This window comes from Talpa occidentalis, unplaced genomic scaffold (genome assembly GCF_014898055.3).
Source record: "Talpa occidentalis isolate TD23 unplaced genomic scaffold, MPIMG_talOcc4v2.1 talOcc4.3, whole genome shotgun sequence".
NCBI lineage: Eukaryota > Metazoa > Chordata > Mammalia > Eulipotyphla > Talpidae > Talpa > Talpa occidentalis.
Window position 1 is genome coordinate 146,020,410 of NW_023603184.1, and position 14,706 is coordinate 146,035,115.

The window sequence follows — 14,706 nt, forward strand, 5'->3', positions numbered from 1 at the left end:
AAATATATATTTGTGTATATATAGATATACACACAATATTTAATTACAATGGGCTCCCTTTAGTTAAAACTCAATTAAAAGGTTAATCAAAAACATAATCAAATTGTCAAATTCTTGAACCTGTGCATTTTGGCGTTCATTGTAAATTGCTAGCATTTCTTTTAATAGCAAGATTTGCTTGAGAAGTAGTCTTAATCAAGGAGCAGAAATTACCCTCCATTTTCCTCTTTGCTTTTTCTGCTTGGTAATACGAAAATTGCAAACCTCAAAAGTAGACATCACAGCTTTTAAGAAACACCCACGTACCAGTAACTGGCCATTGAGGATACCCCAAATGTGGCCAAACCTATAGGCCAGCCCACAGGTCCCACTGGATCATTCTGAAGCCAGTTTCAGTTGTTATCTCATCTCACTCTAGGCATATGCTTCTAAGAGGATTCTCATCGATGAAACTCTTTAATAACCATTCCTTATTAATAATGGGCCTTCATTTCCTAATATCACACACATCCTATTTTGTTGACTCCTTTATAGCAAGTATTTCTAAAATTCACTATTGATTTAAAATGAGTCATGCTGGGGAGGCACTGTCCACTTTTCATGGAACAAAATCCACCCAGGCTCTCCTTATTTAGTTGAACAGAGATGTTTCTGCACAGATAGCTATAAACTGCAGTCCAGCACATTTCATTTGCAAATGAGGATCCATTTTATTTTCTAAGCACCATGGTACCTGCCTCAAAGTTTCATATCTAGCGAGCACTCAGTGTCTGTTGACAGACCAGAGGTTTTCTGACTTCCACAAAAACATGGCCAGAGATATGGGAGGCTTCAGGGCTACACTCCAACACACCTGCCCCCTGATAAGATACTTGGAGTGGGGGGCAGAATCAGAGCCTTCAGGATAGTCTTCTGTGGGGTTCCTGATCCTGGAAGCAGAGGTAAGAAATTAGGAACTTAGGTGTCTGGCAGGGGCCCCTCCTGGACAGTGGAAAAGTGAGGGGTTCAGCAGAAGAGCAAACCAGGGGGTTTAATTTCAGGGCCACCTGGTGGCCTCCCTCCAGAGCCTCACTTAGGCACCAAATTCAATCAGTTTGGAAAGTTCAAAGGCTCCTGTGTCTTCTGTTAGATTTTCCTACAGCATCAGAGTCCAGACAGAGACGAAAACATCCAATAAGGGCTGCTGTTCATGACCCCCAGCCTTTAGGGGATCCCTCAGGATGGCCTCTGCAGCAGAGGAGGTGCCCCAGGGCACAGAGCGGGGCTTAGGGCTCAGCTACCAGGGGTGAATGTGATGTGTGACTGGTGGGACCACAGGCTGGTGGCCGGCACGCACATGCTCTGGGAGCCCAGTTCCTGCTCCGGATCTGGGGGTGCAGGGCCGACTCGCAGTGGGCGCACAGGGACCTGATGCTGGATACTGTGCACTGCATGTGGTCAGCTCCTGATGTGGCTTGCCGTTGTAAAGGATATGATGTCTGGCTGGGTTTATTCTTTCCCTGCCCTCTTTGTCACAGTCCTATGATCCCTCCCGCCCCAAGTTTTTTCATAAAAAGGACCCTCCTGCTTATATCCTCCAGAGTCACATGGCTCTGGGCATCTGGGTTGCCCTTTGAGGCCATCCGCACAGAGGACAGACCTGTGTTACTCTTGCTCCCCTGGCCTTTCAGCAGTATTGAGCTCAGGGGGGACATTTTCTTTCCCCTGGCTCTGGTTCTTGGTCCATCTTGAGCTCCTCCTCACCTCTCTAAATCTCAGTGCTGGGATCAGGATTCAGCTCTTGCACCTCTTCCCATCTGCCTATCCTTCCTCCCTGGAGGAGTGCATGGAGGCTCTGTATTAAGGGGGCGCACGCCCACTGATGGACATGTTCCCCGAAGACATTCCCAGCCTCGCCTCTCTCCAAAAACACCAAATATGGAAACTTTTCCAGCTGCCCCCTGGAATATTTAATAGTCTCTCAAACTTGAAACTTCCAAAAGTAGCTCTGGATCTCCCCCTGGGGAGGGAGGGAGGCAAAACAGAACAAACAAACCCCCAGGTCCAAAATTCTAAGTTGTCCTTGGTCCTGCTCTTTCTCTCGCAAGCTAAATCTGCTGCTTCAACAAGCCAGAATCCGAGCTATGTGGCAGGCAGTTTCAAGACAACTCCCAGGGGTGTTATGGTCCTAAGCATCTCCCCCTCTTGTGGGATCCCCTCCAAAGCGTACCTGGGCCAACCTGTGTGACCAGAGAATTGGGCAGAAGTGATTTCAATCACTTTCAAGATTAGGTTACAATTGATACTGCAACTTGTCCTTTCTCTCTCCACTGCCAAATGTTCACTGTCCCCCCACACCTCATCACTTGTTTTGGGGGGAGCCAACCACCAGTCCTGATGCAGCCATGGAGGACCCAAGACCTCCAGTCAACAGCCACGTGTGTGTTTTCTGGACCAAGTGGAGACCTATTTGGCGGCACTGGGGTCTCAAATTGGGGGAGGTCAGGAGAGCACAATTCAGCGCATAACAAAATTCAAACTTTCCATGCAGAGAACCCCCTGTCACCTTGTACAGAAAGTGTATCTTTCCTAAAATAGTAATTAATGATTGCATTGGTATCATATTGACACTAACAAATTTTGGTATAATATTGACACTAACAAATTAACACAGATTTGGGGGGCTTAAGGATTAAATATTTATTATCTTATATTTCTGGGGTCAGGAGTCTTACTGGGCCACCATCAAGGATTTGAGAGGAGTCTTACTGGGCCACCATCAAGGATTTGAGAGAACAAATTCATTCTGGAGGCTCTAGGGGAGAACCTGTCTCCTGGCCTCTCCCACGTCTTGGAGTCTGTGGTGCTCGTGGCCTGTGCTCGTGGCCTCTTTCTTGTGCTTAGAGCCTCCACTGGTGGGTCCAGTCTCTCACTCTGATCCTGCCTGGTGGCCTGTCACCCCCTGCTTCTGACCCTCCTTCCCCTCACATTCCCGTCTAAGGAGCCCTGTGAGGTGGAGCTCATCTCATTATTTGGGAACATTGCTATTTCAAGATCTTTGATCACACCTGCAGTGTCCCTTTAGCCACACAGGTGATGTTGTCCTAGGTCCTGGAGATTAGGTTTCAGGACATCTTGGCCTGGGGGCACTGTTCTGCAGATCACAATGGGATAGGTCACAGCAGCCTGACATGCAAAATCGAAAGCACTGCTGAATTGTCCACACCTTCATTTTTAAAAGAAAAACACAGGTGCCTATTATTACTTTAAAAGTCATTCACATACTACAAAGTACAGAGGGCTTGAGCATGGTGTCCAAGCCATGCTTGGACAATACAGATTACCCAAACCCACTAGTATGTGACTTTAGGCAAATGGTTTAATTTCTTTGGATCTCAGCTCCCTCAATTGTTGATTATAGAAATAGTAATAATGGCGGCCTCCCTGGTGGTGCAGACAGTTGAGCGCAGAACTATGAAGCTGTCCACAGCCTCTGCAGCGCGGGTTCAATCTCGGCCGGCCAGGGAGATACCCACATGGTGCGGTAGACCTCTCCTGTTGTGCCCGCCACTCCCCTTAGCAGTGTATTTCATCAGTCTGCCTGTTCTGTTCCCCGCTCTGTCTCTGGTGAATCCTCTCATCCTCCTGCACAGCTGGCCTGTACCCTGGTTCTTGTATGCATGAATAAATAAACCTTTTAAAAAAAAGAAATAATAATGGCAACTGCTTCAGAGGGTCCTTATGAGGATTAATTGAACAAAGTGCTTAGAATTAACCTAGTATATGGTAAGTACTCATTAAATTCTTGCTATCACATTTTTAAAATGGAAAAGGTAAATATTCCTTCTTTCTCCAAGCTCCATTCCTCAGAGGTAACCACTATAAAAACTCTCAGTCCTGGGCCTCCCCGGTGGCGCAGCGGTTGAGCGCTGGGTTGCGAAGCTGCCCGCAGCCTCTGCAGCGCCGGTTTGATCCCCTGCTGCTCCCCGGCCACCGGAGGAGGGTCCCGCATGGCGCGCAGACCTCTCCTGCCGCCCGCTGCTCCCCTCAGCAGTGTACTTCGGTCCTTCTGCCTGCTCTGCTCCCCGCTCTGGCTCTGGTGAATTCTCTCACCCTCCCGCACTTCTGACTGTACCCAGTGCTTGTATAAATACAAACAAATAAATTAAAAAAAAAAAAAAGAAACTTCAGTCCTTAAAAAAACAAAACAACAACAACAAAAAAACAAAAACAAAAAAAACCTCTCAGTCCTTCTGTTTTGGATTGTGTGTGTTTGTTTATAAAAACAGGATATTTAATTCTTTACTTTTGCACTTAGTATATTGTGAGCATTTTCTGTTAGTATACAAGACTGTAAGGTATTCCTTGTACAAATACACAATCCTCAACTGTTGGACATTTACACATGCCTTTGGGTACATTCTGGGACACATCTGTCTGCACAACTTTTGTGCTAATGTCTCTAGACATGAAATTGCCAAAATGTACAAAGAGGTACATTCAAAATTTTCATAGAAATGGAACATTCTGAGGGGGGAATTCTCAAGAACCTTGCCTAATTCAAGGTCAACTTGACAAAGGATGTATATCTGTGAACCAGCTTAAGTAGCTCTGCTGGTGTAGCACAAATGCTGTCTGCAATTCATTTGACCTTTAAAATTATGCCAACTTCATAATTGTGCTATTTTTGAAAGCATTTAAAATTGGGTGGTTTTCATGATTTCAATGTTTGTTCACAAAATGAGACTTCATTAATATTTTGATGTCACAATATTTTGAGTAATTCAAACCATATATAAAATGCCAATCACTTCACTGCACTCACAAGTTGCCCTCCCCAAACTGCTGTATCTCATACTCCATCCAACAGGATACAGTTTTCTCACACCTTTGCTGTCCCTAATTAGCTACTGCTACTACTTCTTCATCTTTCCTGGTCAGATGGTGAAAATATTATCATGTTAAATTAGCCTTTTCCTGATGACTAGTAAGCTGAGCATCTGTCATGTTTAATTATATTCTTTCTGTAACTTGCCTATTTGTACTCTTTGTCCCTTTGTCTATGAGTCTGGATTTTTTCCCCGAGACCTTTAAAAAAATCTGAGGACGTATCTATGGATATTTCCCTATATTAAGAAAGTCGGAATAACCAGTCAATGACCTGTTGGAAGTATTTTTAAAATTTAGTTCAAGGGAAACACATGCCTATTGAAGTTCAGTTGACAGTGTTGATTCATGGGTAGAGGAATCCAGCCTAAAAATAAGTTGCTTTCCAAATTAGGTCCATTTTAAAGTTAGTTGCTTAGATCTCTGAATGAATCACAAGAGGTGAAGTGCCTAGCCAATCCACAGAAATCTCGGTGATAAAACCCAATGCTTCCAACAGCCATATCTTCTGAGGCGAATGACAAAGTTTTAAAAAAAATTTTGGCTGTGGCGTGTGAAAAGACAGGTGGGAGAGGCAGTGTAGCTCTCCAACTATTGTGATTCCCCTGACTCTGTAGATGACTTACGGGGAAAACGTGACTGTAAGGGAAACGTGATCACACTAACAAGTGTGCATAATCCTGCCTTATGGACCTGAGTATTAGATACTACGTAATATTGGTTCCTGCACTAGCATCACAAGGTAGGGAAGAACAGTTCTTATCTTCCCCGCAAAGCCGGACCACCCCATGCCCAGGATCTATAATCCATTTTCTCTAGGTCATTTCTTCAGGCCATACCCCAACCTTTAACTGGGGACTTCACTTTCTCACACGTAGTCACCGCCTCTTGACTCTCCTTCTCTCTGCCCTCTGCCCAGCTATTCCTTGTCATCACCCTGCAGTTCTGCAGATCTGGGGGTGGGCTATGGGTGGAGGGAGAGGTGGGAGGCCAAGAGGCAGAAGCACTACTGGGGGGCAGCTCAGAAACCCCGCTCTGGAATATGAAGCAGGAAAGTAAGTACAAACAGTAAAACAAGAGTTAAGTCAGTTTTAAAATGTTTTAGGATAAAAACCACTCTCTGAGCCCCTGTTCCTAGTCTCTTTGACAACCAGATTGTGCTGGGCATTTTGTTGTTGCTTTTTGGTTTTTTCTTTGAAAGAAAAAAATGTAGGAGAAGATAACATACAGTGCTCTTATAACCAAGGTCTTAGCTGATCCTGCATGAAATTCAAATTGCCCCCAGTGTAGGTAAGAAGACAGAATCTCACCTCCCTGGAGCAGACAGCTGGGGCCCATGACTCATCCCCTGGCAGGGGAAATAATCTTGCACAAGCCCATTTCCTGGAGCCAACATTAATCTCTACTGTCTACTTCTTGCACCTGGACGGTGATTCCTTTTGCTGCCCTCAAGGCATGAGGAGCCCAATGGGACCAAACGCACAGCCCAATTTAGAGCTCAGAGAAGCTCTCACTGTGTACCTCATTGGAAGTGTATCCCTCTGGGGAGCCAAGCTTCTAGACCTGCAGAGCTGACCAGCCAGACCATTTAACATTCCTCACGAGTGGAAGTAGATTCTAAACTCAGGACACTTCCCTCTCTACAAGCTGTGACTGAACACTCCACTCAAAACTCTACCAGAGGGGAGTATTTCTTCTCATAACACTCTCAAGTTCATTTCTGGTGGACTGCAGTGCAGCAACGGCCAATTGGTGTCATCTAAATACTGGGTATATTAGTTTACTGGTAGTATTTTTTTTAATCGAAAGATTAGAAAATAGATTAGCAGAAGGAAGAAAATAAAAGTCACCACCCAGATTTAACCACTATTTAGCTCTGAATATATATCCTTCCGAACATGCTTTCCTAGTTATTAGCCATTTCCCAGTTATTTGGGGGACTGAGATAAAAAAAGACACCCTATTTTTTCCTTACAGCACACATGTTTAGCTAGGTCGTAATATTGGTTGATTCTTCGTGAACTGTTTCCTAATTTGGCAGTAGCTGAAAGAGTATGGAAATCATTAGGCCAAAGTTAACACAGATTTCCTGAAACATTCATCTATTTTTCTCTTTGCTTTATTTTGTTTCTATTAACTGTAAAGATAGGGATGAAAGATGATAAAGAGTGAAGAAGAAAACTTGGTAGAGAAACGTGTAACAGAACAAAAAAAATCAATCAAAAGAAGACATATTATTGTGTTTCTAGCCAATCTGGGGAGACAGAAAGGGGGTGACAGAAACCTCACATGGCCCAGAATCTTTGCCCGCGCAGGGAGATTGCAAGGCTGAGGTTGATGATACTGAGACCAGTTCATCAGTTGCCTGGACTGGAATCTGGTGCTGATGAGGTCAACGGGGGGTGGGTTGGGGGGGGGGTATCTATCACTGTGTTAAACAGTCAGTGTCCCTAAAGGGTTGTGATCTCAAGACAATCAGAAACAGATGCCTCACAAAACACGCCCATTGATCCCGAAGGCAGCTTGGTGACAGCGAGTGACTCAGCACAATCTAATGTCACTCGCAGGGGAATGGCACTGCTGGCGTCTCGCTGACAACCATCATGGCTTCTAAGTGATTGCACCTGATAACCATGTCTGTCTGTTGGTTTCTTTGAATTACAGTTCAAGTTGCCTTAATATTTGGTGGAAGAATATTAGACTATATCTCTAATTTATGCAGAGGTAAATTTGACTACCTAGAGCGGCTCTCAGACACTTTGCTCCTGCATATCATCTCTTATCTGGATCTTGAAGACATCGCCAGTCTTTCTCAAACATCACGGAGATTTGCAAAGGTAACAGTCAATTGTTTTGCATCTCTAATTTCCCATGTGCTGCCTCAAAAGTTTTTTTTTTTAAGTGCAGCAGTAGTTTTCATTTGCATTTATTTCAGCAAGTATTTGCTGAATACTTACATGATGATGGGTACTGACCTAGTACAGAAGCAGCAGAGATGAGAAGATATTATTCCTACCCTCTAAGAACTTACAGTCTAATAGGAGAGATTGAAATAGATATAAATCAAATACTATAATGTGAGTAACTCAATGCTATCTAGTATAGTTATATTAATTATGTTATAATATAGTGAGCAATTCAAACAGGGACTTGTGTTTCAGGTACAAAGTACAGAATGATTTCCTCTGCCTGGCCTGACAAACATAGATTTCTATATCTAGGGTTTTTTTTTTTTTAGATTTATTTATTTATACAAACAAGAACTGGGGTACAGGCCAGAGTTGTGGGGGGTGAGAGAATTCACAAAAGACAGAGTGGGGAACAGAACAGGCAGACTGACTGAAATACACTTGCTAAGGGGAGACAGGAGAGGTCTGCTGCGCCATGTGGGTAGCTCCCTGCCCGGGGATTGAACTCGTGCTGCAGTGGCTGCTGATAGCTTCATAGGTTGCGTCTTAACTAACCCTTGCACCACCAGGGAGACCTTTTTATCTAGGTTTTGGGGGGAAATAGGAGTTTGCCAGGTGGTCTGGAAGACCAGGGCATTCAAGGTCAGGGAGCATCCCAGGTCAAGGCAACAACTCAGGTAGAGGAAAGGAAGCATAAGAGAAACAAGGCAAGAAGCAAGTGCCCCCTCCTCATCTGCTTCGTCCACCTGTAGTCCTTTATCAAATTTCCTATCTCCCAATATGGGTGCCTTGGGGGACTGTTCATCACAGTTCCCTATTGTAGCGGCAGCCAACTCAGGCTGGGCAGGTGCACCGTGGACTCCGGGGGATGGAAAAGAATCTTGGAGCTGAAGCAGGGGGCGGACAACCCAGGCAGACCAGCAGGCGGGAGGCTGGGAGGCAGCCCACCCCCACGATCTCCCCTTGCCTCTCTCCTGCATCTCAGTCCCACACCTGCAGGTATGCGTGCCCCGTGCTCTGCGGCTTCTCGGCTCGGGTGGCCGTAACCATGGGGGCACTGTGCCCTGTGCTCACGCTCCCAAGCGCTTTTTACAGTAACGCATTATCACTTGTGGGTAATGCGAGCTGGGAGGACAGCGAGGCCACAGGTGGCAGCCGTAGAGGCTGGAGTCAGGGGCCCAAGGAGACCCTGAGCGCCTCCATTTCCTACACGATCCTCTCCCCACCCCCCAACTGACCAAATAAATTCTCGCTATGCTGAATCTTCAACAGGCTGGCACAAGGAACACAACTAGCACCCACGTCACCCACTGTCAGGGCCTCGATGCAGCTGGTGTGAGTTCCTCCCCCTGGGCCTGGAAGGCGGTTTCGTTCCTGCCCATGGCTTATTCCTTCAACTGAAGAGTCCTCTTACCTCCCCCAAAATGTCCATGCGCTGCTTCCGCGGAATCCCTTTGCGGCTGAAGCTAGTCAGAGTTGGCTCCGTTGCTTACCACCAAAGAACCCTGATGACCTTGTCAGGAACTGGGGAGATGCCCATCTGCAGGGGGGCAGGCAGCCTCTCCCAGGCTAACACATCAGCCTCACACTTATTATCTAAAAGGTCAACATTTCCCATAATCGTGCAATACGATGTCTTAGTTTTTTTTATATATAAAATTTAAGTAATGTCATCTATATTACCTACTCTACCCACTGGAGTACAGAACATTACTTTACCTGACGTTCTGGAGGGCCGGCGGTTGTATTTGTCCAGGGAAACGAAGGAAGAGGCAGCTCCGGGGGGTGACGGACCCTGCACTGTTCTGGAAGGTGAACTCGAGCCACGGGAGGCTGGAAAATGAGACACGGGCCAGCCTGGCTGGCGGCAGGCTCCCCTGGGTGACATGCCTGGGGGGACCCCCTGGGCCTGCTGGCTCCCCGGGATGGCACCAGGTCCGCAGTGTCCTGGCTCAGCAAATGGCAGCCGAGGAGGAAGGAAGGGTAAATGAGCTGATCAGGCTTTTACGCCCCCGGCCTCTGTGACCATCACCTGCGGCCTTGGTCTTGTTAAGTAGAGATGCGTGGGCGTGGGGCACGCGTGCCTGACTGTGGACCTCTGAGCGTGGAGGTGTGTGCGTGTGCAAGTGTGCACACCTGCGCCTAGGGGTCAGGGATGGACGGGTGGCATTAGGCAGAGACGGCCACAGCGGATGGGCTGTGAGAGGCCGCGCCAGGGCTGGAGAGGAAGAGACAGCGAGAGAAGCCAGAGACAGCTGTAAAGGTCAGGACTGGACACAGTGCAGGTTCTCTGATCCCATACAGACCGGGTGAAGGAGGAGTCAGAGTCCTCAGCGGTTTTTTGCAGGTCTTTTATTGGGGTTGACCAGACATATGGCAGGCAGGGGTGCTGGGGGGCCAGGAGGCTGGCAGGCCTCCCAGCCCCCAGCAAGTCTTCACTCTATCTGGGCTCTCTGGCCTTCTCTGCTTCTGCTGGTGTCCCCGTGACGCCGCCCTTAAAAGCCCAGTCTCAGCCCAGGTGAATCCCATCTACCTAGGCCCACACCCCACTCCAGGTGCCCGCCATCAGGCATGCATTCAGGACCGCAAAGATCCATCATCAATCCTGATGGCGGGAGGGCAGAAAAGCCTGACATTTTTCCTTACCCTACACAGCCCAGAGGCAAGAGCGTGTAGAGAGTCGCAGGGGCCCAAGTTGCTGTCGCCCTGCTGGCTGCTTCCCCTGAGGACTATTAAAACACCTGTGGGCACGATGCCAAGGGCTCCAGGTTCTCTTTCAAGCTGCCCCAACCAACGATGACCCTATCCAGCCTGGACTGCAAAACACCTCCCTCCGGCACACTCTGGCTGCGGGGGAGCACATTTTCCCCAGGCCTGTAACTCCCTGGAACTTTGCTTCTCAATCTGGCCAAGCGGGTGAGGCGGGTGGAAATCGAGGCCAGGGTGTCTGAGTGTGTGGTTTGCTGGGTGTGAGGGGACCCGGCCCGGGGACTGTCAGCATGTCCTCTGGGGTTTCCAGCAGCCCAGCTGTGAGAGCCGGTCCAGGACTGACGAGTGGACGCTCAGTGTCCAGAGGAGCCAGCTCCAGAGTGCCCGGGACAGCTGGGGTGGCAGTGGCTGCCCCTGTCTTCATCGTGAAGTGTGGGGGTTCAAATCAGAGAGCTGGTCTGCGGTCCCCTCAGCCACTCCCCAGAGTAGCACCTTCATCCTCCCTGAGCCCTAAAGCCCTGTCGGTGAAGGCAGCGGCTGTGCCTGGAGAAGCCCCAGGTTGGCACAGGGCGTCGCGCCTGGCACCAGAGGGCGCTGCGCGGGGGCTGGAACCCGGGGGCCCGGCGTGTGCGCCCCGCAGAGCCCTGGCCCGGGGCGTTCTCCAGGCGGGTATTTGTGGGAGCAACAAACTACAAAACACGACTGCACAGCTTCAGGCTAAGCAGGATGAGTCGTGAAGGGCAGGACACGAGGGGGAATTTCAGCTCCAGCTTGAAAATTCTTCCCGTTCCGAGCCCAGAACCTTCCCTCACCTCCACGGGGTCCCCAGGGCGTGGGGGCTGCTGTCCAATACCTGGGGCCCCCCGTTCAGATGCTCAGGGGGGGCTGCAGCCTGGCTGAGGGGGGAGGGTCTGCGCTGGCGTCGGGGTTCGCGGCTTCCCAAAAGGTCCGCGGAAGGTTGTCCTGGCGCTGCGCGTCCCCTTGTTGTCCACGGGCTCTGCGGAGATCTGAGCAGCGCCTGGGGCTGGCGGGACTGCGGAGCTTGGGGGAGACCACGGGTGACCCGACGGGGTGGAGGAGTCCCCAGGGCGGGGGGAGCAGCGCCCGCCGTGATGCTCGCAGTGAGATGGGGCGGGTAGGCTGGGATGTTGCCTTCCGGGCATGAGAGTCAAGAACACTGGTTCTTTCTGCTCAAGAGTGAGTGTCAGGGTGGCAGGACATGGAGCTAATGCTCACACGTTTTTCCCTGCCCCAGAGGAAGTTAGGGTGCATGGGAACAAGGCAGGACAGAGCCAGTGGGGTGCTTGGCTGCCTGGGGTTGAGGGGAGGTGGGGGGTGGGTCACTGTGGGCTGCGTGGGCTGCAGTGAGGTCCGGAGGGGAGGGAAGCAGACAGCAGGGGCACACGCAGCTCACCTTAGGGTGGCTGTCCAATACATTGGGGCCCCCAGTTCCGATGCTGAGTGGGGGCTGCAGCCTGGGAGGGACAGTTGGAGAAGCTGGTGGCAACAGGCAGGTCAGGGCCAGGCCCAGAGCCCAGCTCCAGCATGGCTGGGTGGGGTGGGCGGAGGGGTTGCTGACTGCTGGGACCACCCTCTCCTAGGACAGGGGCGGCTGGGCTCCCTGACAGCCTGGTTTCGGAAATGCTGATGACTCCAGCGCCCGCATGTGCTGGCACCATCTGAAGGTGGTGACACAACTCTATTTTCTTGACTGTATTTATCTGTCGTAACGTCTGCAATATCAGGCCTTTATCTTTCATGGGCCTCTTTTCTTTATCTTTCATAGGGCCATATTCTTTGAACATGTAGCTGACACTTTAAAAAAAAAATTTGACTCATAACCGGAAACTACATGATGTTCATAAAGTATCTTCCAAAGCACCGAGTTTCTTACTCTCTTTCACCCCCTGAAATGTCCATGTTGCACCTTCTTCTCCTAAATTCCCTGACCTCCCTCCTTTCTCGCCCCTCCTACAGGGTAAGTGGCTTCTGCTTTCACTGAGAAATCCGAGTGGCCACGGGAGAACTGCCTCCCGGCCCTTCCAGCTCTTCCCTCCGCCCATTCACTCTGTTCTGGCCCCGCCACAGGGGACGAGTTCTTCTCACCATCCGTGGCCACGCTTCCTTGCGGGTTTCCCCCCCTCTCACTGTTCAACAACTTCGCCCGTGCACTCACCCCTTTTTCATTCTGCATCATTAATGTTACCCCTTCTCCTGGATCACTTTCATCAACACATAAATTTTTGAAAAAATGCAAGTACTGCCCACTCTGCTTTTTCTTTTTCTTTCTTTCTTTTTTTTTTTTTGCCTAGAACAACTGGGGTACAGGCCAGAGGTGTGGGGGTTGAGAGGATTCACCAGAGACAGAGTAGGGAGCAGAACAGGCAGATCTACTGAAATACACTGCTGAGGGGAGCAGTGGGGAGACAGGAGAGGTCTGCTGTGCCATGTGGGTAGCTCCCTGGCTGGGGATCGAACTCATGCTGCAGTGGCTGTGGACAGCTTCATAGTGCTAAGACTTAACCCTTTGCCACCAGGGAAGCTCTGGATATGCCAATTTTTAATGCCCATTTTATTGTGACTTATCAACACATTTCATGCCTCTGTTGTTGTTTTTTTTTTCTCTTTGCTTACTCCCTTGCTGAAAACTCGTCTTACTTTTCTTTTTCCTAAATCACTTAATGTTGCACTGTCCTAGAGCTCTGTCCTCAGCCATTTTCTCTCTACAGTCACCCTTATGCAACAGCAGCTACTCTTGGGGTCTTAACTTTTATTTCCATACTGAAATCTTCCAAACAAATGTTTCGAGCCCCGCCTGCCATCTCAAACTCCTGAGTTCTAGTTGCATGTTCAGACTTCCACCCAGATATAATCTAGACACCACAAAGTTAACATGTCCAAACCAGGTCTCTTTTCTTAATACTTTTTTTGTTAGTGAAGACCCACGGGAAGCCAAGTCTCCTGATCCCACCAACATGTACATATATATTTTAAAGATTTATTTTATTTATGTATACAAGAGCCAGATTGTAGGCCAGAGGTGGGGGTGGGGGGAGGTTGAGAGGATTCACCAGAGACAGAGTGGGGAGCAGAACAGGTGGATCTACTGAAACACACTGCTGAGGGGAGCAGCAGGGAGACAGAAGAGGTCTGCTGTGCCATGTGGGTAGTTCCCTGGCCGGGGATCAAACTCGTGCTGCAGTGGCTGCAGATAGCTTCATAGGTTGCGTCTTAACCCTTTGCGCCACCAGGGAGGCCCGGATCTATACATTAAGTGCAACGTGGTATATATAAATTTACTTTATGATGTCGGGTCTATAAACCACACAGGCCCTGCAGACTAGTCACAGCAAGCTTGCATCTCCCATCTTTACTGCAGTCAGGTCTTGATTTGCTCCGTTGATCAAATGTTGCTTTGCCTGTGGATATTCACGCGCTTGCCTCTTTCTCAAAGGGGAAGCTTCTGGAGGCAGGAAACACGGGCTGACCTGGCTTCTGTTTTTCCTTCAGAGGCTCAGGGGCAGGACCAGAGCCTGTTCTGGGAGTGGGTGAGTGACTGTCCCTTAACCCCTGACCTTCCCCCGCAGCTGTGCATGTCGGACACACTGTGGGAGCAGATAGTCCGGCTGGCCTGCGACAATATCACCTCCGACATGAGGGCGCTGGCCTTGGACATCGGCTGGCGACAGATATTCTTCACCAACAAGCTGCAGCTCCAGCGGCAGCTCCGCCGGAGGAAACAGAACAGGAAGCCGACAGGAGCGCCAGTCATCTGAGGGAAAAACTTCCCTCCCTGCAGCAGACGTGAGGCAAATGTGTCCAAATCCCTGTTTCCTTTGACTCAGAACTCAGGGGAAAAGTAAAATACTGATATTTTGTGATGATTTCTAGTTCAATGGTAGCAAATAAGAACATTTCATTTACAAACTAAAAATAAATTATTTTACTTAAATATTCGATTCCACTTCTATTACTGCTCCCCTCCTGGACGGCTTGGCATAGCACATGTATTAAAATTTGGTAATGAGGAACCCAAAATGTTTTATTTTACTGAGTAGGCTCAAGAATTTAGGGTGACTATGATTGGGGGGAGGTGCGGGAAGCAGGGGTTGGGACACTACTTTGCTTTGCTTATCCCTATTTCCTGCTTATCACAGTCCCTCAAACACAGATCTGTATTCAGAAAAGTTACCTTCTACTGGGAAATCTGTTCTACACATCC

General features: G+C 48.9%; 1 protein-coding gene across 1 annotated transcript in view; it reads left to right on the forward strand.

The window, feature by feature from the left end:
* The window catches only part of FBXO36 (F-box protein 36), a 51,634-nt gene extending 37,204 nt beyond the window's left edge, over positions 1 to 14,430 (forward strand). Inside the window, exons 3-4 of the mRNA XM_037524182.2 lie at positions 7,531 to 7,703; positions 14,072 to 14,430. Of these exons, the coding sequence (XP_037380079.1) occupies positions 7,531 to 7,703; positions 14,072 to 14,260 (362 nt within the window). The 3' untranslated portion in view covers positions 14,261 to 14,430. The remainder of the gene's footprint in view (positions 1 to 7,530; positions 7,704 to 14,071) is intronic.
* The last annotated feature ends 276 nt before the right edge of the window (positions 14,431 to 14,706 follow it).